The 23,554-nt window shown below is 36.9% G+C and overlaps 1 protein-coding gene across 7 annotated transcripts in view; it reads right to left on the bottom strand.

The window, feature by feature from the left end:
* gria3b (glutamate receptor, ionotropic, AMPA 3b) overlaps positions 1–23,554 on the bottom strand; it is a 141,137-nt gene that overhangs the window by 43,055 nt on the left and 74,528 nt on the right. For 5 of the 7 annotated variants that reach the window (XR_012357891.1, XM_073854074.1, XM_073854075.1 and 2 more), the window contains exons 5-9: positions 7,046–7,099; positions 6,168–6,329; positions 2,854–3,021; positions 2,555–2,659; positions 647–754 (exon numbers count right to left, since the gene is read on the bottom strand). Coding sequence is in view for 6 of the 7 variants with exons in the window: in XM_073854074.1 (XP_073710175.1) it covers positions 647–754; positions 2,555–2,659; positions 2,854–3,021; positions 6,168–6,329; positions 7,046–7,099 (597 nt within the window). In the remaining variant the exon portion in view is untranslated. The remainder of the gene's footprint in view (positions 1–646; positions 755–2,554; positions 2,660–2,853; positions 3,022–6,167; positions 6,330–7,045; positions 7,100–23,554) is intronic. The other 2 variants (XM_073854073.1, XM_073854072.1) reach the window with 1 other exon arrangement.

Raw genomic sequence — 23,554 nt, 5'->3', positions numbered from 1 at the left:
ACAATTACAAGCGATCGTTGTTTCACACAGGATGATCTGGCGAGCATCGATTCGAATTTATCAGAGATGCGTATTTGCCTCGCCAGTCGACGGCTGATTGTAAAGCTAATGCGGTTAATGGCTGGAGATGAAGTGATGCGTCAGTACGGAGCAGTCCACAGGTCAATGCAAAACAGATTTGAGAAAGGACCAAACCCGGCCTGACTCAAATGCCGTCTCGCGTTGCCAGAGGCAAACCATTGAACCATTGTTCTCTGCTGCTGTTAGCATTAGCTTGCCGCTTGATTTGCACCATTTACTTGATGAGTGGAAGTGTGTCTTACCTACGTACAGTATGCATTGTATGATGATGTCAATGCAAAACCATCGTACCTATAATGCCGTTATTGTGATGTCACTGCTACGACAGGCCACTGATTAATGGGAAATTAAAATGCTTTGACACCCACACGGATACAGTTGAAACACTCATCCCACGGGTTACTTCGCGTTCGACTGTTTCAACATGTAATGAGTGGATGGAAAGCGACACATAAGAGATGTACTTCTGCCCGCCCAGGACAGAACGTATCGATCTAATCGAGTCGACACCATGACCCTGATGGGCAGAATATGCGAGACGTTTAAAACATCGTGGAGCGTGTACCATAATAGTAGTGACCACAATTGTTCGGTTTTCCACTGAGGAGGAATCGTTGCCGAACTGCAGGTCCATAATATTTACAAAGCGCTCAAACTCGTTCCAGTAGCCGATCTGCAAAGGGGGAAAACGATCACGTTATTATCAAGCACCAGGCATTTTTACGACGCTAACCCCCCTTCTGTTCGGCTAAGCAGGCTGTTGTGGATATGTACTCTCATAAGACCGTGTTCATTAAATCACTATTAGGTTTCTGTGCTGCAGTTATTGCCTGCAGTTAAACAAAAAAGGCAACTTCTTGCCTCGCATTTGTTAAATGCGAAAAATGCTTATGAAGCAATTTTCAGGCAAATAAAAGCTGGAAGTGACTCTTGAATCTGCAGTATAGCGGCTTAATAAAAAACTAAGGTTTGGGTGCTTCAGTATTATCAGAAGGGTGCACTTCATGTTTCTTCGTGGTTACATGTGTGAATTGTTTCATGTTTGAGTTGCATTTGTCAAAAGCCAGCAGGACATTATTGAAGTGACACTGTCCTGAACATCACTTCTACTGAACCCATTTATCCTTGGCTAAGTCTTATCCATATTTATTCATTTATTTACAGTAAACCTATTTGTGGGCTAAGATCTCTTTTTCATAAATCTTAAATGATGATGAATCCATCTAGAGGTGCTTTGTTATACAAAAAGGTAGCAAGTAGGCAAACATTTTAAAGAATGTCCCAGAAATGTCCCTGCTGAAAAAACAATAAAACCATTACAGAAAATTTGAATGGTTTCCCTTAAAATACCAATAGGAACCATTAGCTTTTACCATTAAAACCACTACACTGTAGTGTGTTTTGGGCCATATTCAATTAGAACCAATACATAGAACCAATAGAACCAATACATTCCATTAGAGACCAACAAAGACCAATACACTCCCTGCTGAAAAAAAACAATAAAACCATTTTAGAAAATTCTAATGGTTTTATTGGTTGTATTAGGAATTTTATTGGTTCTAATGGAGTATGGCCCAAAACACAGTACAGAGTATTGGTTTTTGTTGGTCTCTAATGGTATGTATTGGTGCGATTGGTTCTATGTATTGGTTCTAATGGAATATGGCCCAAAACACACTACAGTGTATTGGTTTTTGTTGGTCTCTAATGGTATGTAGTGGTTCGATTGGTTCTATGTATTGGTTCTTATGGAATATGGCCCATAACACACTACAGTGTATTGGTTTTTGTTGGTCTATAATGGTATGTATTGGTTCGATTGGTTCTATGTATTGGTTCTTATGGAATATGGCCCAAAACACACTACAGTGTATTGGTCTTTGTTGGTCTCTAATGGTATGTATTGGTTCATTTGGTTCTATGTATTGGTTCTAATGGAATATGGCCCATAACACACTACAGTGTATTGGTTTTTGTTGGTCTCTAATGGTATGTATTGGTTCGATTGGTTCTATGTATTGGTTCTAATGGAATATGGCCCATAACACACTACAGTGTATTGGTTTTTGTTGGTCTCTAATGGTATGTATTGGTTCTATGTATTGGTTCTAATGGAATATGCCCCAAAACACAGTGTAGTGGTTTTAATAGTAAAAGCTAATGGTTCCTATTGGTATTTTAATGGAAACCATTCGAATTTACTGTAATGGTTTTATTGTTTTTTTTTTGTGTGTTTTGGGCCATATTCCATTAGAACCAATAAAATTCCCAATAAAACCAATAGAATTTCTGTGATGGTGTCTATTGTTTTTTTTTTATCAGGGATAAGTCTCTTTGTATAATACCAGTAATGGAGTTTATCAACTCATTAGTGTGGTGAAAAGAAATTGAAAGAATAACAAAGTATAAGCTATAAAATGCTATGCTATGTATGCACATTTTCCAACAAATGGATTCACTTCCTACTTACTTTTCTCGGTCCCCCTGTTTTCATTTCATAAACGTCAATGGTGTAGTTTGATCTGCGACCGAAGCTGTCAAACTGAATATTTCCAGTCATCCCCTGCACCTGGACCTGCCAAAATATCAAAGATAAACCAGTGCTTTAAAACTTTGAGAATGTGTTGGCGTAAACAAGCAAAGTGCAACGTAGGCGTAATTTGGCTGCGAAGCACTCGCTTCGATGATCTGAATGACACGTTCAAGAGATGTATTATTTTCATGATGGACTAAAACTTAGCATGAGATGATAAAGAGAGTGGACCTCACCATTTTGAGAGCTCTTTCGATGTCAATGCCTTGGCTCCATGGTACGGCGGGGTTAGCCAGACAATCGCCGGCGCTGCCCCTCCTGGACACGTCTACTCGCTGACGTCGCAGGTAGCGGAAAGCCTCCGCAATAACCAGGATGGCATCGTAAGACAGTGCTGAAGTATACTGAACACAACAAGCATTAGTTAGGCACCTTACATTAATCGTGATTGGTTGGACCGGTTTAAAATCAACAAACCCATTATCTGTAAGTAAACACTTTGAAGAGGGTTAAAATAAGCTGATCTCTGTCAGATCCACAAGCGCATGTTGATGCGCATAATGAAAGATAATTGCGATGCATTAACGCATGTAATCATAGCTGGCAAACGCGACAAAGGACGACGGACTTCGGGGATGTGGCCCGTTCATTGTTACGTGCTATGTAAAGAGTGTTAACCAGGTTTCTAATTACAGAGATATGTAAAATGTTTAGTTGTGTGCCTCTACAGGGCTTTACTGCTATTGTTGTTCACGGGTGCAATCTGTAATTAAGCTCCATTTAAAGCATGCAAAGAGAACAAGCTGACATCCGTTCATTTTGCAGCGAGCTACACTCCTTTATTGTTTTGTGCGTCTTTAAAGAAATTCAGTGAATGAAATAAATACGATACAACAAAGTACTATCAAAGACTCCTTTCTGGACTGTGCTTTGATGCTTGCAATAGAGATGCCGTGTGAAGACTGATGGATTTTTCCAGTTTAGGGAATTTAATGAAACCTGTCAAAGAAAATGCCCGGGTCATATTTCATCTTAAAATAAAAAAAGAAGTAAATTTGAAGGAAATTGAGATATTTTTGCTTACAAAACTGCAACAAATTAAGAATTATTGGCATTGAAGTAATAAGAATCAAATCTCATTCTTATACTGTATAATGTGATGAAATATTGAAATATTATTTTAAATTGTTATACGATTCATTTATACATATTATAAGACATAAATTCAAGTAATTCTTAATTTTTTCTCCACTGAGAATAATGGACATTTCAATAAATCCAAAAATATTACATGCATACATTTAAACACTATACATTAATTACATTTTTGGAGGAAATATATAATTGTTGAATTATTGTATTTGCAAATTGCACTTTTAAAGGGTTTTTGGTTAAAGCAAAATATGTAGTCTCCTTATTTTCCAAGTTTCATTCATTTGCTTAATAACTAGTGTGTTTAATCTTTATCTTGACCAGTTTGATAAAAGCATGTCTGTTTTTTACCCACCCATCCTCAACTAAAACTTAATTAAACTTGGCTAAAATCTATTCCTTTCATGATCATTGTTTAATTAGATGTAAATTGAGCTCCTGCCTCCACAACACCTTGGACTGAATGTCAATATATTGACTGTGGCAAGAGGGTGAAAAAGTGAAATAAAACGGAGAAAGAAAGCCGAAGATCAAAAGAGCAGAGAGAGAACATCAAGCTCACACAACAGCATACAAATAATGTGTTCACGTGAGTAAAGGACAAAACTGGTCTTTTATGTTTGTTTGTTTGTCTGGTACCATATGCTGGTGCATTTAACAAACCACACTAATTTAACCAGCAAGCTTTTCTTGGTCAGCCAACTTCAGAAAAAAACAAACTGCTTGACTAGCATTTAGACCAGGGGTCCCTCAGTTCTGCAGAGTTTAGCACATAAAGGCTTATGCTGCGTTCACACCAGCCGCGGTAGAGGCGTGAAGTGTTAAGTCAATTTTAAATGTTAAGTCAATATGATGACGCGTTGACGCGCGTCTGGAGGTCTTGCGGCGCAAATGAGGCGTTTAGCGCGGCAAACTCACAAGTTGAAAAATTGTAATTTTGGCAGAAAAACGCAAAGCGTTAACCAATCAGGAGCTTGCTCTAGTAGTGACGTGATTACAGGAAGCGAGAGGAGTCGCAGAAGCCCCTCCCATGACGCGAAATTCCGTGTGAATGTCTCGATGACTAGAATTCACGCGACTTTGACGCCCGAATGAAGCGAGTACATTTAAACTGTTCAAGCGGCAAACTAGGAGCGGTAAACGCAATTTTGACGCCTAAAACGGGGCTGGTGTGAACCCACGGTTACTCTGCGTCCCAACCTGCATACTATCCATCAAAAATACTATTTGAAGTTGGTCACAAGACAATAAAATAAACAAGTTTCTTTTTAAAATGCATTATCATATTATTTTAGTTAAAACTCATAAATAACTACAAATAACTAATGTTAGGGAAATCTGTTAGTTTTGTTGCGCGTTTCTGAAAAAATATATATCGGAATATCGGATTTTAAAACCAACAAACATTTGTATCGGTATCGGCCTTCATAATCCTTTATTGGTCGGGCTCTAATTAGTATGTCCCAAATCATAGTATGTTAAAATGAGTATCCATAAAGTTCCCAGATGGTCTACTGTTTTAGGTAAATTCGAATTGTAGATCCATGGAAGCTTAAACAGCTGATATTACCCGCAACCCACCACGAGAGGGTGGAGTTTAGTTGCGCTACCCAGAACTAAAAAAGTAAATAAATGATGCGTCACTGAATCTGTAAATTACACTATAAAATAAACCTTACATGACAAGTAATGAATGAAGAAATGTTTGAATGCAAAGATGAGATTCGTTTCGTGTTAGCATGTCCCAGTATGTTTCGCAATTAACAGTATGTACTTTCCCAACACAAAAACAGTACATACTATTATGGCATAGTATAAGTAGGCAAATTGGGATGCAGCTTTAGGCCTAGTCCACACGGACACAGGTACTTTTATAGGCGTGACTTTTTTATGTGGTTCGGCCGTTCGTCCACACGGAAATCAGGGCACTGAACATTTTTTAAAACCCCTGCAAGGTGAACATTTTAAGAAACGCCGGTTGCAGTGTTGTCATGTAGACAGTAAAACCAGGGTTTTGCCTTGTGACGTCACTTTAGTTAGGCTTCTGATTGGCCAATGTGGCTTTACGAATTGGGTTATATCGCCGCCTGCTGGTGTGGCATGCTCTTGACAGTGCTTGATAGCGTGTTTTTGCTTTTTCAGAGGAGGACAAAGATTTCTTTAAAACCGAGCATTTATGGCTAGGATTTTTTTAAGGAAAATATCCTTTCTATGTGGACAAGGCCTTAGTAATCTTGAAGACATTGATTAGCTTGTTCAGGTGTGTTGATTAGGTTTGGAGCTACTATAGACCAGCACTAACCAGCAGGAACCTGCTTGGACCAACATTAAAACTTGAAGCTCATGTAAGTCTAAGCCGGTCTTTATATGAGTTTTTATACTGTGATGAATGTTTTACCTTCAGAGGTGTATTTTTGGCTTCTGGAAACTCTCTTTCATCCAGACGATCCCATCGCTGGAGAAACTGTTGCACAACAGGGTTTTCAGGATTGATAATCTGAAAGCCACTGATGTTTGCTCCACCCATAAACACCTTATCCAGACTGATGTTGGTGAAGCCCTGTCGAAAAAGATGGAGGAAAAGAGTATGATAAAACAGTAAGATGATTAACAAATCAAAACATTATTAAAATTGAAACGTTGAAAATGATTAAATGATTCCTAAATCGTTGAGAACTCCTATTGTACCTATTATAAGAAAATGTATGTGTGTGTGTGTGTGTGAATGTGTTGCTTGTAACTGCACACACAGAGATAAACAAGCACAAAACAGCCATATATACACACAAAATAACAGTAAAACCATAATTAATGGATAAACAAAAACATATGTCCTGGGACAGAAAAAAAATTGATGACCTGGGGAATTCTACATAGGATCCCTTATCACCTTTATGTCCTTGAGCAAAGCACTTAACTACCTCAACAAGAAACTGAGATGCCATAAAATACATTCTTTCTAAAATAAAATAAGCATCTCTCATGTGCAGAAATATGATACAAAAACCAAACATTACCAATGGATTTCATATGTATGATATTATGAATATCCATTTTATATTATAAACATGTTTTCAAAATGTAAATTTGTTGTGTGGATTAATATTAAAAACATCAAGGCGATGTAATTGTCACCATGATAATAATATAATATTATTTATTACCCAACAGTATTCTATCTATGTCTACATTTGACCAACTATGGGTTGAAACAACCAAGTGTATTTTCTGTACAGTCCTGCTTTATAAAAAAGATTGAAAAGTGTTGAGACTCACCAGATTGGCAATAATATAATGGTATCCTCGACTGTTCTTCCCAAGTGTCACAACCTACAGGAAAAAGAATCCATAACAGTTTACCATCCATGTAAAAGAGGCACAGGGGTATTACAGCGTCTCTCAGGTGAGCTCTTTCTTCAATTGCACTGTTTTAAGTTGACACTATGACAAACATGCTGAGAATTGATGGATGTGTGCTCGTGTACACACTTGTTGAGTATGCTGCTGGACTTACAATAAGGCACATGGACAAAACCTTCATATCTCTGCCTTTCTGAACCCATATTCACCACACAATCATTTAGGGACGGTTTCCAAGACAAGGCTTACTTTAGTTCCAGACTAAAATGCATATTTGATCTGCCTTAATTTAAAAGCACCTTGCACTGACAAATCTAATGCTGGGTACACACCAAAAGATTTTTGACATTTTAAAAGATTTAAAAAATGTGATAGACCATAAACATGAGGATTAGAAATCTTAGATTTAACCGTTTTGTTCCTAAAGTGTGTGGTGTGCCATGATGTGTCAAAGACAGCACACAAACAGATTTTTACAGAGTCTTTACTGTGAACACAGGAAATCTCGCGAAATCTCGCAAGACTTCAGAATAAGCATGGCGGACGATAGCAGGAAGAAATTTCAATGATAGTGTTTGGAATGATTTTCCCAGAAAATTCAAGGAAAAAAGAAAATGGTTTGGGTGAAGTCATGGAGACAGCGAGAATATGGTCACTTTGCATCAATTTCACTTTGTGTTGCGCCATGACTGCTTCCATCTAAAATCATCTCGGAAACTCTTAACACACCTCACACCAAGAGGAAATCTGATAAGATAATCTGTAGAACCATTAAGATAATCGAGACATAGTTAGGATTGCAGAAAGGGGGGAAATCGGCCTAAATCAGCCCATTTATCTTGTGTACCCAACATTAGTGACATTGTTTTGTCTCAAGATGCACACTAAAGCCGGGTACACACCAAAAGATAATCGGGCTGATTTTGGGCCGATTTCCCCCCTTCCGACAATCCTAGCTATGTCCCGAGTATCGCGAAGGTTTCATAGATTATCTTATCAGATTGTCCCTTCATGTGAGGTGTGTTAAGAGTGTCCGAACCTGCTCGGAAGAACGTCGGAGCCGCGCCGATCGCGAATCGTAAATATTCAACATGTTGAATATTTACGATCAGAAATCCTGATGTTTGTAGGGAATCCCGAGGACAAACGCGAGCACGCTCTTGAGATTATCACGTGAAACGAAACCATATCCAATCAGAAAGCGAGATGATTAAAGACGGAAGCAGTCATGGCGCAGCACAAAGGCCGCTTCTCAATTCGTAGTTTGCATTTCCAGGCTGCATATAGACGTCATCAAGACTGTCTTATTTCAGAGTATTAACAGTTATAAAATTGACTATTATTCCTAGTTTATCATATATTGTTGTAATATACATATGACTTGCAAATGTAATGCTCAGTTAACTTGAATAAACCAGGTTTCATGACATATGCAGCCTGCATATGCGGCCAAAGTGAAGTTGATGTGGACAGCAAAGATGGAGGATCAGCTTGTTGATTTGTGGCAACAGCACGAATACGTGTCTTGTAAAAATTATTCCAAGCACTATCATTGAAATGTCTCCCTGCATATCGTCTGCCATGCTTATTCTGAAGTCTCGTGAGATTTTGTGGGATTTCCTGTGTTCACAGTCGAGATTTTGGTTAAAAAAAAATCTGTTTGTGTGTGGTGTGCTGTCTTTGAAACATAGTGGCACATCACACACTATAGGAGCAAAACGGTTAAATCCAGGATTTTTTATCCTCATGTTTGTGGTCTTTCACATTTTGAAAATCTTATAAGATGTAAAAAATCTTCTGGTGTGTACCCAGCATAACTGTGGGTTTACACCAGACACGAGTTCAACGATTTGCGTGAGTAGATTACATACAAAGTCAATGCAAAGACGCGATCAGACGCGTCCCTCGTGTGGAGCGATGCGAATGACGCGACATGCGCGGCGGATTTGCCGCAAAAACACGCGCTATTTGCCTCAATAACGTCTTCGCCCAAATCCCGCGAGTAACACACCAAACGCGGGGCACCGCATTACTCACTCTAGATTACTCGCGGGATTTAACTTCGTGTCATGCCAATTTTTCACTCGAGTTGAATATTTTCAACTTGGGCAAAGACGCGTTTGAAGAAAATAGCACGTGTTTTTCGCGGCAAACGCACCAACCATATCGCTTCATTCGCATCGCCCCACGCGAAGACACGTGTGATTGCATTTTTGTAATGACGTTGTATGTAATCTACTCAAACAAATTGTTGAACTCGCATCTGGTGTGTATCCAGAGTCATCTAGAGCGAGTAACACGATGCCCCGCATTTGGTATACGTAGCATAAGGCCTAGTCCTGGATTAATCTAAACCCTGTCTGGGAAACTGCCCCTTAGTGTATGACGTAGATGGGCCAGCATTGTGTCAATAACCCTGTGATCTTACCACCACCTTTGTAATACTGCTCAGTGCTTACACACCACAGCCAAAACACCACAACATCTCTAAAACTCATGATGCATGTTGGAAAGAGGAATAAAAGAATGCAAAAATTTTACAAAATTATTATTATTACACATCTTTACGTCAGAGGAAGTAGATTTTGTGCATAACAGCGGAAATAATCATTGTAGACTGTATTTACTAACTTAATTGTTTCAAGTTGAAATAAAAAATAGTTTTCAGTCAAATATTTGTTTATTTATTATAGTTAGTGCCTGCTACCATTATCTGCCTTTTAGTGAATCAAATAAAACCATTCAGCCACTAGAGTAATTCATATTTATGAGCCGGGCTAACACTGCCCCTGCTTTAATAGTTAATTCTGGTGCAACTTTTCTACCAAACAAGACAGGGATAGATTTTGCTATAGGCTGCCATTTTTATACAGATTTTAAAAAATAAAAATCCAAAATGCCAATCATTCCTTCTCTGGCCCAAAGTTGTATTTGTATAATAGACAGGAGAAAGGTGAAAACAAGAAGTAGATGTCGAAAATGAAATACAACTGATATTTTCCATATTTAAATTTAATAGTCTAATATTGCATTAATGTAAAATCTCCAGATCATGTTTGTTGGTCGAAAATTTTCAGGTATCATTTCAGGTATGGTTTTATAATTTTTGGAAACAACATGTTTCTTTAGTTTGATCATTAAGAAATGCAAACTGCGGTAATGAGTTGTGATCAAATTTGTGCACATTTTGTTGATTTCTGCCTTTTAATGCATAAATGCAGAAGAATATCTGTCCATCTCCCCCTGCTGTTTTTATTTAATCAAACCGCTGGAGGACAACACTGCAGCAATAGCATACTGTACATTCAGATCATCACATGAAGAAACAGGAATGATACAACACTACAGCGTTTCTGACCAGAAGAATAAATGAGCATAATATCACATTGACTGAAGAGTTCACCCAAATTTAAAAGTTCATCTCCAACGCCTCACTTTTGCAGTCACGTCCTTGACTCTTGGCTCTTATGAAGGTGTTTGAAGGCAGCGAGAATATCAGTACCATCCCAAAAAACTGCTGCTGCTGGCACCTCACACCTGACTGAGACCTGGCTGAAGAACTGAACTTCACAGCCTGTGAGCCAGCAGGACAACTCCACAACCTTAATCTGAACACAGTCAGGGCCTAATGACATTACGCCAAAACACAACAACACCATGCTTGAGGTTACCACTCGATGGAAAAAATTAAGCATGGCATCAATTTACAATGTCTACTCTTACAAAAAGATATATTAACTTATGAAAAACATCTTGGTAACACTTGTTTTCAGCAAATATATAGAATACATCAAATATATGCTCAGTTATGGATTTCAGAGGTATGTCACATATGCAAATATTTTAAGATACCACAAAATATGCTAAATTTGAATATATGACACATTCATATCAGCAGTATAGATACATATAATAGACTGTTTACGTTAAAAATTTGTATTTTCTGAGCCTCATGTTTGCACATACATTTAATAATAAATCCAACCATCCTTTTGGATACCAAGCAAAAGAAAAAAAAGTTTGATTTCCCCCTGCTTGAATCTTTCCACATAATACAGAACTGAAGGTGGCCTGATCTCTGAATGGTGTTATGGGATTGGATTAGAGTTGTGCTTATGGTTAATATGAGTAAGTACTCGAATCTTCTTCCACTCACTTTGTAATCCTCCTCTACCCGCTGCCACATTGATTCCACCTCCAGCTCTGCTTCCTTTGTGTTTGCCAACCAGAAAACGATTCTGTGACCTTGAGGGAAGTATTCACCCCTTTGTGATGGGCAATAACAGACCGGAGTGACCCCATCCTCACCCATTGCCAGAAACTATTCACACAGCTCTGATGGAGAGCTGCAGACGCGTGGCCATGCTATGAAAGCAACAGCAATGCGTTCGTTTCAAAGGTTCGGACTTAAGACTGCTGGGTCATTGATGTTAAGCCCTGACCTTTAGCCGAAACACAGCCAACCTGGGATTACACGTTCAATGACTCATGTGCAATAACAGAATAAACAGTTCAATTGTCTTAGGAAATGAATGTTAAATGGCATGGCAGGGATGAAGTAATTGCTCTTCCCTGCAGCGAGGGGACAGAGGACAGCTTTTGGAGGAAAACCAAGAACATGGTCTTAAAGAGTCTCATGGAGAACAGCATCATGGTGACTGTGTATGAGAATCAGAAATCAGGAAGGAGCTTTATTGCCAAGTGTGCTTTTTGTTGGAAGTTTTCATCACACTCGTCCAAGTACAACATCAAGACCTACAGTATAAAGAGCTGTAGGGATAACATAGCTTCACACTGGTTCCCTTGGCAAAAAGTCAATGGGATTTAAAAAAAAAACCAAAAAAAACCTTGCGCTATAATAAACAAAATCTTTAAGATACTTACACATTTGTTGCACATGAACACAACTTTTATAAAATTTCAAGACTAAATGATTTACTAAAAATAAAAATTAAAGAAATATTCAATTTTCTTAAAAGAAAAATCCAGATAATTTACTCACCACCATGTCATCCAAAATGTTGATGTCTTTCTTTGTTCAGTCGAGAAGAAATTATGTTTTTTGAGGAAAACATTGCAGGATTTTTCTAATTTTAATGGACTTTAATAGAGCCCAACATTTTAAACCTTAACTCAACACGTAACAGTTTTTTTCAACTGAGTTTCAAAGGACTATAAACAATCCCAAACGAGGCATAAGGGTCTTATCTAGCAAAACGATTGTCATTTTTGACAAGAAAAAGAAAAAATAAATTATCTGGATTTTTTTTAAGAAAATTGACTATTCCTTTAACCATGAATGAACCACGGTGGCTCGACTCTTATCACTACCAAGCTTCCAAAAAACTCTTTCAAACTTTATTAAAAACATTTCATCATATGTTCACTGACAGGGAAATACTCAACACTGCCTACTGCACATGTGGTTACTCAGGATGGAGCGGGTTTAGGTGAGGACAAATTAGTGGATTTATTTTAGGGCTGTCAAAATTAATCACGCATTAGCATTAAATTAAATTCGCATTAAATTCACTAATATTATTAACGTGCGATTAACGCAACGCATATTTTCTGGTTGACCCTAGGCCAACACGTTGTTGGATAAATTGAATTAGAAAATAAAGTACATGACTTTCTTGATGTTAAAAAAGTTATTGAGAGAGATAAAGTTTGGGACCTGATTGATGTTTAAGGAGTTTGAAACAATCTTCCTCGCGCTGACTGACACATCAAAAGCATGCACACAGACACACAGACGCGTCCAGATATATGCACACATAGACAGAATTACAATTAAAATAAAAGTTTAGACAGGAATTCATGCAGATATAATCATGTCTTCAGTGGATGTTTGATTAACTGCTGGGGAAAAATATCTGATCCTTGCATTACAGTAGATCTTAAAGCTGTCTGTGTCTCCAACCCAGTCTCACTGAGTTGCGTACAAGTAGCACGAAGTGTGAAAATAGTGCAATACATATGCCATTACATATGATGTAATAATACATATGATACGCCAGTCCTTCCCATTCACTTAAACAGCGCATCTTTTTTTGTCGTTTTATTTATTGCTTTCTCATTTTTTTTTGCTTTTTTTACCATTTTCGCTTGGCTTTAGAGTTAGAACAACTTTTTGTTGTATAAAAATGACATCCTAACCCAAACCCCAATTCTAACCCCAACTCCAAGCGACCATGGCTTAAATATAGACAAAACATGGAGAAACCTGTATATTAAATATCTCCTTAATCATATCTCAAATCTAACCCTAAACCCAAGCGAAAATGGTTTAAAAAACAGAAAAAATTGAGAAAGCAATAAATAAAACGACAAAAAGATGCGCCGTTTAAGTGAATGGGAAGGACTGGCGTATCATATGCATGAATTTGCCGTATGTATTGCACGATTTTTACACTTTGTGCTATTTATACGCATCTGCATGAGACTGGGTAGGTGTCTCAATGTTTTTGACTTTGTGTTTGCCAAATCTACGTTTACAGTGATTTTAAGGTGTCGATGCAGTGATTTTGTTTTTAACCCATTAAACTGGATGATTATTTTTGCTCTGTTATATATTTTGAGTCTTTCACAAATAATAAACATACATTTGCATAAAGTATTTGTCCACGCCCATGTTGATTAGAGTATTAAAAACTTGAAAAGTGTTAACTTAAGAACAGAACAGATAAAAATTTGCGATTAAGTTGCGATTAATCACGAGTTAACTCACGAAATCATGCGATTAATCTAAATTAAATATTAATCTTAAAAATATAATATAAATATTAATCTTAGGAATAATGCGATTAATCTAGATTAAATATTAATCTCAAAATATTATATAAATATTACACTTAGAAATACTGTGATTGATCTATATTAAATATAAATCTTAAAATATTATATAAATATTCATCTTAGAAATAATGTGATTAATCTAGATTAAATATTAATCTTAAAATATTATATAAATATTAATCTTAGAAATAATGTGATTAATCTATATTAAATATAAATCTTAAAATATTATATAAATATTAATCTTAGAAATAATGTGATTAATCTGGATTAAATATTAATCTTAAATATTATATAAATATACATTTTAGATTAAATATTTTAAGTGATTGACAGCCCTAATTTGTATAGAGAAACAAGTTTTTTATCTATAATCTTTTGTTGTACATGAGAAAATGGCAAATGTATACAGTGTAGGAGAATACACGTGTTTTTAAAAGCAGCACAAGATCACTGAAAGTTGTTCATTTTCTGCTTAGATTCACACATCTAATTAGTAAAAATTCCACGTGTTGGAAGACATTGCTATTGATTGCTATTACATTATTTATAAGTCGATAAAAACGTGACACGAGCGTCGCATTGCCTCAGAAGTAACATTTTATATGTACAGTTTACTGCTTCCACTGAAAGCATCCATCACTGCACATAAAACATGTTGTTTTTCTCATGCATTCTTCTGTTTTTAACAGGCTGGAACTTGGGACCAACATGAATTGCAGACTAAGGTCACTAAGCCTTAAATTGATCTAATATCAAGCTAGTGCTATCTTGCAAGCAAAGTAAGCCACATTTATTAGGTTCTTGAAGCCGATTTGAAACACAGATTATTCAGACACAGAAGTCATTTGGGGCTTTTTGTTATCTTATAAAATGCATGGATACTGCTTGGGTTACAAAAAACCTGCTAGATCATCAATTCCTCTTCCAACACTTACCTTATGGCAAGACCAATCAATAAGCGTTCTTCAAAACTCATTGAGGATTGAGGCTGGGGGTGGACAAATGACTCCCAATGCTTTCTAGAAGCTCACTCGAACACTAAGTTATCTTCATTCTCCTCCCTCAGGCTAGCATTTACGTGGGCAGGCCAGAAAGTAGAGTGGTCCTGAGGGAATAGATTCTAATGAACAGACAGGAGCATCTGTACCTCCACGTTCCTCTTCACCGCGCTCAATCTAAACCTCTGTTAGCTGAACACATCTGCCTCATTTCCACAAGAAAAATAACTACATTCATTTACTTATGTAAACTCATTTGACTATCATCTTTCTGAAAAATGTGTTGTTTGGGGTAAAATGGGTTTCGTTTCTTATCACCATAGTTGCATCAGCCTCTTTTGGCAAGACAATGCAAAACTTATTTTGAAGTTAGTGGCTTAATAAATACGCCTACCCAGAAACTATAATAATACATCTAATAATGGCAGCCAAACGCTACTCTGAAAAGAATAAAAATATCATAACAACACAATTAAGGAGAACCCAATAGACACAGACCCACACACAACTCTGATATTACTGTTATTGTGTAAAGAAACAAACATGTCATATAACAATACATATTGCCACATCAACACGTCAAGAATAATTACCTAACCAAAACATAGTCTTAGCACAACAACGTAATAAATGATAACTGAAAAATCCTGAGGCATCTCTTTCCTTTTCACCTGTTTACAAGTCAAATGATGATGACTTGATGTATTTTGTAAGATTCAAATTATGACCAAGAAGAAGAAACGTGAGAGGTTTCTGTATCGTTTAAACTCATCTCAGATCCAGCCAATAGGATTTGCGTGTGCATGTGCTTGTGATGTACACAGATGATGATGATGGGGTCATACACCTGTGCAGATTCACAAACATGACATTGGGAAGTTTTCCCATTTAACTCCTCAGTGGCAGCAGCATTGCAATCACATTTCTATTCTATGTTCATCATGGCACTGATATGTCCATTAATAGGTGTTTTGTATTTGTACTGGTTCATTTATTTGTCCTGGCTGTGTATTAGGTTATGTGAATAATACAATTCTCATTGAATTATCTAAATAAAAACATCTTACTGTGGTTAAGTTCTTATTCTGATTATTAGAAATGATGACATTAATGGCGCAAATGTAAACACACACTTTCAAAAAAGACTGGGTTGTTTTTAACCAATGCTTGGTACATAATGGAAAGAACACGTGTTGGGTTTAAAATGACCCAATGTTAGGTTGTTGTTATGCAACCATGGGTTATAAGAAACCCAGCAGTTGGGTGAAAACAACCCACCAATGGGTCAATTTTAACCCAGCGGTGTGTTCTGTCCAATAGTTACCCAACATACTCAAAATAACCCAGACATTTTTAGATTGCAGTCATTGTCGTTTTTGAGGTGACAACCCCCCATTGTTTCCTTGGTTTGTAGAGGTCAGAGTTGTTGAAAATATATTAAACAGCACAGGGTGACCTTCAAAAAGCAAAACTAACTCCCCCTGTGACATCCACCTCACCAAAAATCATCAAAACACTCAAACCTGTAACTACACTGTAAAAAATACTTTGCTGCCTTAACATTTTTTGTCAACTCAGATTTACAATCAAAAATGAGTTGTCACAACTTATAAAATTAAGTTGACTTTTCTCAACTATATTTTATAAGTTATAACAACTCATATCTAGTCAAGATAAATAATAGTAAGTTGAAATGACTTTGAAATGAAGTTGATTCAACAAAACCTTTTAAGGCAGCAAAGTATTTTTTACAGTGTAGGGATGAGCAACAGAGCCAATATTTCTATCTGTATTCTGATAAAACCGGAAGTGGGCAGAGTATATATATATATATACTTATAAAAACTAGTTGAAGTTGTGTAACTTAATTTTAAAATTTTTAAATTAAAGTACTGTAGTATAAAATATAAAATGTTTATTTGACAAAAATGCTGCATTTATTTTACAGTGAAATATGGTGGATGCATTTTTTTGCATTTAAAAATAACACAACACAGCAATAACACAAAATTAAACAATAATAATAGTGCTGGGCAAAGATTAATCCTGATTAATCGCATACAAAATAAAAGCATTTTTTTGCATAATATATGAGTGTGTGCTGTGTGTAATTATTATGTATATATGAATACACACACATTCATGTATGTATTTAAGAAACATTTACATGTTTATATATACTATATGTATGTATGTATGTATGTATGTACTGAAAAAAATGATTGATTGAATTTAATCAATTTTTTAAGGTAAGTGGTTGCAATCAATTTATTTAAGCTACATTTAAACAAAAGTTTTATATTTTATTTTACTTTACTAATTTTTTTGTTTATTGATTGCAACCACTTACCTTAAAAAAATTGATTAAATTCAATGAATCATTTTTTCAGTGTGTGTGTGTGTGTGTGTGTGTGTGGTTAAATATACATAATAATTACACACAGTACACACACATATATTATGCAAAAAAATCTCTTTTATTTTGTATGTGATTAATCACGATTAATCTTTGCCCAGCAATAATGTATGTTATGAATGTTGCGATGTTGAAATTAGTTATAATATACTAAGTAAGGTCAAGTAACCAACTAAAAAATCACAACACATCTCAATTATCACAAAGATGCCTTCTTTATCCTCGCATCCCTTCGAGTTTGTTCTTCCAAGGTTCAACCAGGCAATTTAATGTAGATTTACATAATTATGATGTACTTTTTAAAATCTTTTTTAAACAGAAACTGTGAATATAGATCATGAGAGATGACTAAATGTAGTTTTATTGTCGTTTGGTGTTTTTCCTTCATCTTTAAAGCTTATTTATACTTGTGTGCATGGGAAAATAATACTATTAAATATATATCAATATATTTTAATAGAGTAATTAAAATATAATGAATTATAACAAACAAATACACCTCAGATATGACAGCTGCATATGGGCTAGCATGAGAAATATAATCGGAAAGGGAATCATCATATATTTAAAAAACAAAAACTGGGTGACAAACTGTTGGCTTTCGATTTGTACGTGTTGTCAGTTGTCATCTGATGTGTGTAATGAGTCAAAAGGTTTGGAATAAACATCTTAACGGGGCACACACTCGTTCTCAGCACCATCAAGGACAATCAATGTCATGACAGCTGCTTTTTACCTGTGCAAAGAGACCTTTCAATGTGGAAAAGTGTAGGCTTCTACTGGGCACCGGATCAAACACTAGCAGTGACTGCCGAATATTTTTCCTTTTATTCAGAAGTGTTCGGGGTTTTTCGAATAACATATTTTCTAAAAGTTATGATTTTAAGAATTTCTCATCATCCATGTTTTTCTTGCTAAAGACTAGAGAGTCAGATACTGACCTATTAATCAATAGTGCTCCTGACTCTGTGATCATTTCTACTCCCCTGTTTGACCTGGAAGATGACCCAGTCAATGATGTCCTGTCCCTGCTGAATTCACAGACCTTCAAAAATATCTGCTTTACTGGGAATCCTTTAAGACAACACCATATGGAGCATGTAGACTAACTGCTGCTATCAAAGCTGAAGATGTGTCTCCTGCTGAACTGCGGCCAGTAAGAAAAAAATATCCCCACACAATTTCTGTTGCTAAAGAAACTGTATTGCTTGTCTTGCTTTGGGTGAAAGTGTCTACAAAAATGAATGCTTTACATTTAATCAGACTGTCCAGGAGAAACACTTTCCCTTCTTTTCCCTTGTTTGTTGTCTTATATTAAACTATCAGTGATGCTCTGTTGTGTTTGTCTGGTCATATTCAGGATTCCTGCAGTTAAAGAGGAACTTTTTAAAATGGGCATATCTAATGTTTCTTCATGTCGACTATCATAAATAAAAACACAATATAAGGTGGATTATTTTTGGTGCATTTTCAATTATGATTTTTACTCCTTACTGGGCTCGGTTTGACAGGTCCTGAATCCTTTTGATTTGTCTCACACATTGTGACTGCTGCGATACGCAGTTAAACCTCTAATCCCATTAGATTGTTAAACTGACAGGTTAAAAGCTCTCCAGAGCCTGTGAGCCTTTAAGAGATTTTAAGGCCTCGGTCTTTAGGAGTTGGACCTCCAATGGTCATGCTGTGTTTTTTTAACACTCTTCAGCTTGCTTTAGTTTACAGTTTACTGACTTTTTTTGGCCAGTTTACATTTAACCCTAAAGTATTGTTTTGAAACAGAGTTTTTAGTTTTAACAGAGGAAGAAGACAGATGATTCAATTAAAATGGTTTTACTCTGTCCACTGAGCTATGGTACAATAATAAAATTTCATCTGTTTGTAAATTTTAAACTCACCGTGTTTAATGGGTTGTAGTGCTTTTGAGTTAGGCTTAGAAATCATAAATAACTATTTATACTTTGCCAGAGGTGGAACGAGTAATAAAATATTCTACTCAAGTGAAAGTACAATTACTTTAATGATATTTTACTTAAGTACAAGTAAAGTAACTGCTCTAAATTTCTATAGTTAATGTAAAAAGTAGGTCATTTTAACTTTACTCAAAGAAAAATTAACTGTGGGTTTACACCAGATTCAAGTTCAACCATTTGTGCGAGTAGATTACATACATAATCAATGTAAAGACACGGTCAGACGCGTCCTCGCCTGGGGCGATGCGAATGACTCGTTATGGACGGCGCGTTTGCCGCGAAAACACGCGCTATTTGCCTCAAACGCGTCTTCGCCCAAGTTGAAAATATTCACATGACACGAAGTTAAATCCTGCGAGTAATCTAGAGCGAGCAACGCGATGTGATTGCATGCTTCGCGTTTGGTGTAAACCCACAGTTACAGAGTTAGGGCGCGTCTCATTTCTCTGTCTTACCCCTTCCCCTTCACCTCGGTTTTGCGCGTTCATGCGAGGCAAAGTGGTGTCTCAATTCTCAGTTTGATCAAGGGCTAGGGCCAAGGCGTAGGGATACATAGCCCTTGAGACGAAGTGTGACAAGGACCACACTTGAAAGAGAGGGGTAAACGTTAACGTAGGAATATCTCAGGAGAGCCGGCATCAAGACGTTTTATTGATGAACTGTCAAGGAGTCGCACAAATGAAAGTAATGTTATTTTCTGCAGTTTAATTGAGATTATATTATGACACTCATGTTTTATGATACTTTTAATAAAATGTTCAAGCGGTTTTAATTGTAATATTTTTGTTTTGAATCGCTAATTAAGGCGCTAGCTAGCAGCTAAGTTATGCGCTATTTGTGGAGCTCCGCTCAGGCAATCGATACCACAACCTGAGACAACGGCATCTTCTTTGTTTGTCAACGCTTGTCTGTTTACGTAGCAGCCAGTTAGCGGCAAGGGAAGGTGACGCAAACGGTAATCGAGTGGTATCTCATTTTTTAGACGAACGATCTGTCTTACCCCTTTCCCCTTTTCTTGGTTTCGAGGGGCAAGGGGAAGACGAAGACAAAGGGGAAGGGGTCAGACAGAGAAATGAGATTGGCCCTTACTCTTTAAAGCGGGGGGTGGGGTGGGGGATTCTAGTATAGTTAAAAAAAGGACAAATGAATATAAATCACAAACTAGTTGTTTTAATTGTCAGAACACCTAAAAAACATTAATGGAATTGTTTAATGATTTTTACAGGTGAGTTTGCACTTTGGAGGCAAAAAATCAGCAGCTAGTAAATAAAATCACTATAGTTAGGTTGTAATTGATTTATTGCTGGTAACATACCTTGTTTTATTAAGCTATATGTAAGGAATAATTGACAACGGGCAAGCAAATTATTCGAAAATAATGAACACCCAAGGTGGTAATGCGGCACGACCATAGACTGTAAAATAATATGGACATAGTGTCACTGCACATCACTCGTGGATAACCGAAAATGGGTAAAGAGGCGGGACGTGGGTGAAGCTGAGATGGCTGGTTGCTAAAACCATGCCCACTAGCTCGACTGTAGTGACAGCAATGGCTATTTACCCGTCACTCAAGTGACCACGCCCTTAAATATGCTGAACTTTAAGGCGTAATATCATTTAAACAGATGAGTTACAAACACATTACAAACACATTTCTCACAGTTGTCACGAATGATAAAATTAGCCCTGAAAAGTGAAGCCAAAACGTCTCGATCGCCCCCCAGTGACTGGTCCCAGTATAAGTCATAAACCCCGCCTCCCCCGTGTTATTCAATGGGACTTGAGACCAAGTAAACAATTTATTTACACTTCAATTATCTTTTTTTCCGAAGCTGGTTCTGTCATTTACTGTATGATTGATAGCTGTGATATGCGCATTTTGCGAGAGCGAGGACAGGGCCTTGATTTTGCGGCTTTACTTCCTGCTCACTACTGCACAGGACGGGTCAAGACCCAAGATGTCAGGACACAGGCGGCTTCACTTTTCACCAATGGAAGAGAGCGAATGGGCGTCGTACATTTTTTTTACAGACTATAGACTCATCCCTCTCCATTGTTTCTTTGTATGAGTTTAGCGCGCTCCCCACCCATCAATCAATCATCTTCGGCATGCCTTTTTCACCTTGCATTGTTTTTTTGTTTTTTTTACCCATTAACCCATTATATGATTTATAATGTAACGAAGTACAATAATTTAAACAAACATACTTAACTAAAAGTAAAATTACAGATTTTAAAAACTGTAATTTAAATGAAGTACACAAAAAAATGACTCAACTACAGTAACGTGAGTAAATTAATTTGTTACTGTATTGAGGGGGATGTCTATGGCTCTACTGCTAAAATTGCCCTTTTTTTATAGCATGATTAATCTCTGTGTGTCTCCTAAAAACATTAACAATGAATAATGTGCTGTAGTTTTGTTCACTTTAATAGCCAACCACAACAGTACAGCTGTTCACTTTATTGATCCCTCTGTCTTCCACATACAACCCAAGCTGACCACCACATAAAATGTGCAATGTGTTCACAAGGACCCTGGATACTATACAGTATGTTAACCAATGTACCAACATTTCCATCCAAGATCCAGACACATTCTCGCTCTCTGTTGTTGCTGCTCATTGTATCCCAATGACGTTCATTCATTTGTTGATGACTTTAAGCAAACATAAAGCAGGCAAAGCCACTGTCCCACCACACAAACCAAATGCATAATACGCAAACACTCCTGGAGTATGCACCAAACCCTCTCAAAGTAACACATTTAACCATATTCACAGATGTCACACTGCTTCGTGACGGAGCATCATGGTTACGGAGCATAAAACTGCACATCCTCAGTATAAACCTCAGATCACAAGCTAGTTTTCCTCTTGAAAAAACACAAGCCCCTCTGTGCTCCCACTGCAAGGGCACAGCTTATAAATTATTGCGATGGGTTGACATACTCAGTATAGCAGGGCAGTAAAAGCTGTCACCATTGCTCTCCGCAAAGCTTAACTCAGCTGTTGAAACCCTCTGGAGGCCGGCTTCAACTCCCAGACTGTGCCGAACAGCTCAGGATCACAAAATTCAGATGGATTACGGTGAGCAGTTCTCCTGTCCGGCGTCGATTCTTAGCTCGGGTCTCCAAAGGACCACGGCCAGCAACTTATCTCAGCTATCTGTGTCAGCAAGGCGGGAGAGATTAGTTCAATTAGATTCAGTTTAGCCGAGGTCGAAAAAGGGATTTTAAAACACGTGTATACCTTCGAGGGAACACAGAAATCTCACTTTTATTTTACCTACAGTAATATATTGAAAAGATACAACCTTAAGCAAAGTCACTCATGCCATTAACAGCTTGAGAAGACTTTGGACTCTGGACAAAACCTGAGTAAATTTAAAAAGATTGCAATATTGTCAAGTATTCGCTTGTTAGGGTTTTTTTTCTCTCTTAGAAAAATGGCAACAGTAGGCTTCCACGTTTCATAAAAGTGAAAAGAGAAATGTATTTTTAGAATCCTAAACCTTTCAAGACAGGCCAACCATCAGCAAATAAACAAATAAATGTTTAATTACACTTTCTATAATACAGATGAAGAGGTCTACCATTGAGATAAGAGACTGTTACCAAGGAAACTGAATTATTGGCAAAAAAAACCTAAAGCAGCAACACTGTAAAAAGTGAAAAGTTGGATCAACTTAAAAATTACTTTAACAGGGTTAAAAAGTTGCCATCCAGCATTTTTTGTGATTTTCACAAAATGCCTTCCAGGAAAATTTTCTTCTTAAAATATATCAAATGAAAGAACAGACCCTCTAAAAAACAACAACAAACAAACAAACAAAATGGGGAAAAAGTTTATCTTCATTTATTCTCTTGTTATAACCAGAGGCAATTCTAGGGTTAGAGCTTTAGGGGTGCTGAGCACCCAATGAGCTCCGCTGACACCACCCACTCTTTTTTCCTACAGAAACCAATAAAATGTCTATTGTAATCATTTTAACATTGGTTCAACTAACTCCAAAATCTAAAATTTTTTGGAGACCTTTCAGGCATGAAAACGGGTCAGGGGTGAAAAAGATGAGAAGAAAATTACCCCTCTAGGGTCTGGGAGCATGCTCCCCCTTAGAATTTTTTTAAAATTACATATTTTAAAGCATCAATCTGATGAGTTTTGAGATGCATTTTTTTGCCAACCTTTTTATTTCTAATTAGTGGTGAGCTAGCACTTTTTTGCCATTAATGCCA

Source organism: Misgurnus anguillicaudatus, chromosome 16 (assembly GCF_027580225.2).
Source record: "Misgurnus anguillicaudatus chromosome 16, ASM2758022v2, whole genome shotgun sequence".
NCBI lineage: Eukaryota > Metazoa > Chordata > Actinopteri > Cypriniformes > Cobitidae > Misgurnus > Misgurnus anguillicaudatus.
Note: the sequence above shows the minus strand (reverse complement) of the source record. Positions and strands in the feature narration are given on the sequence as shown.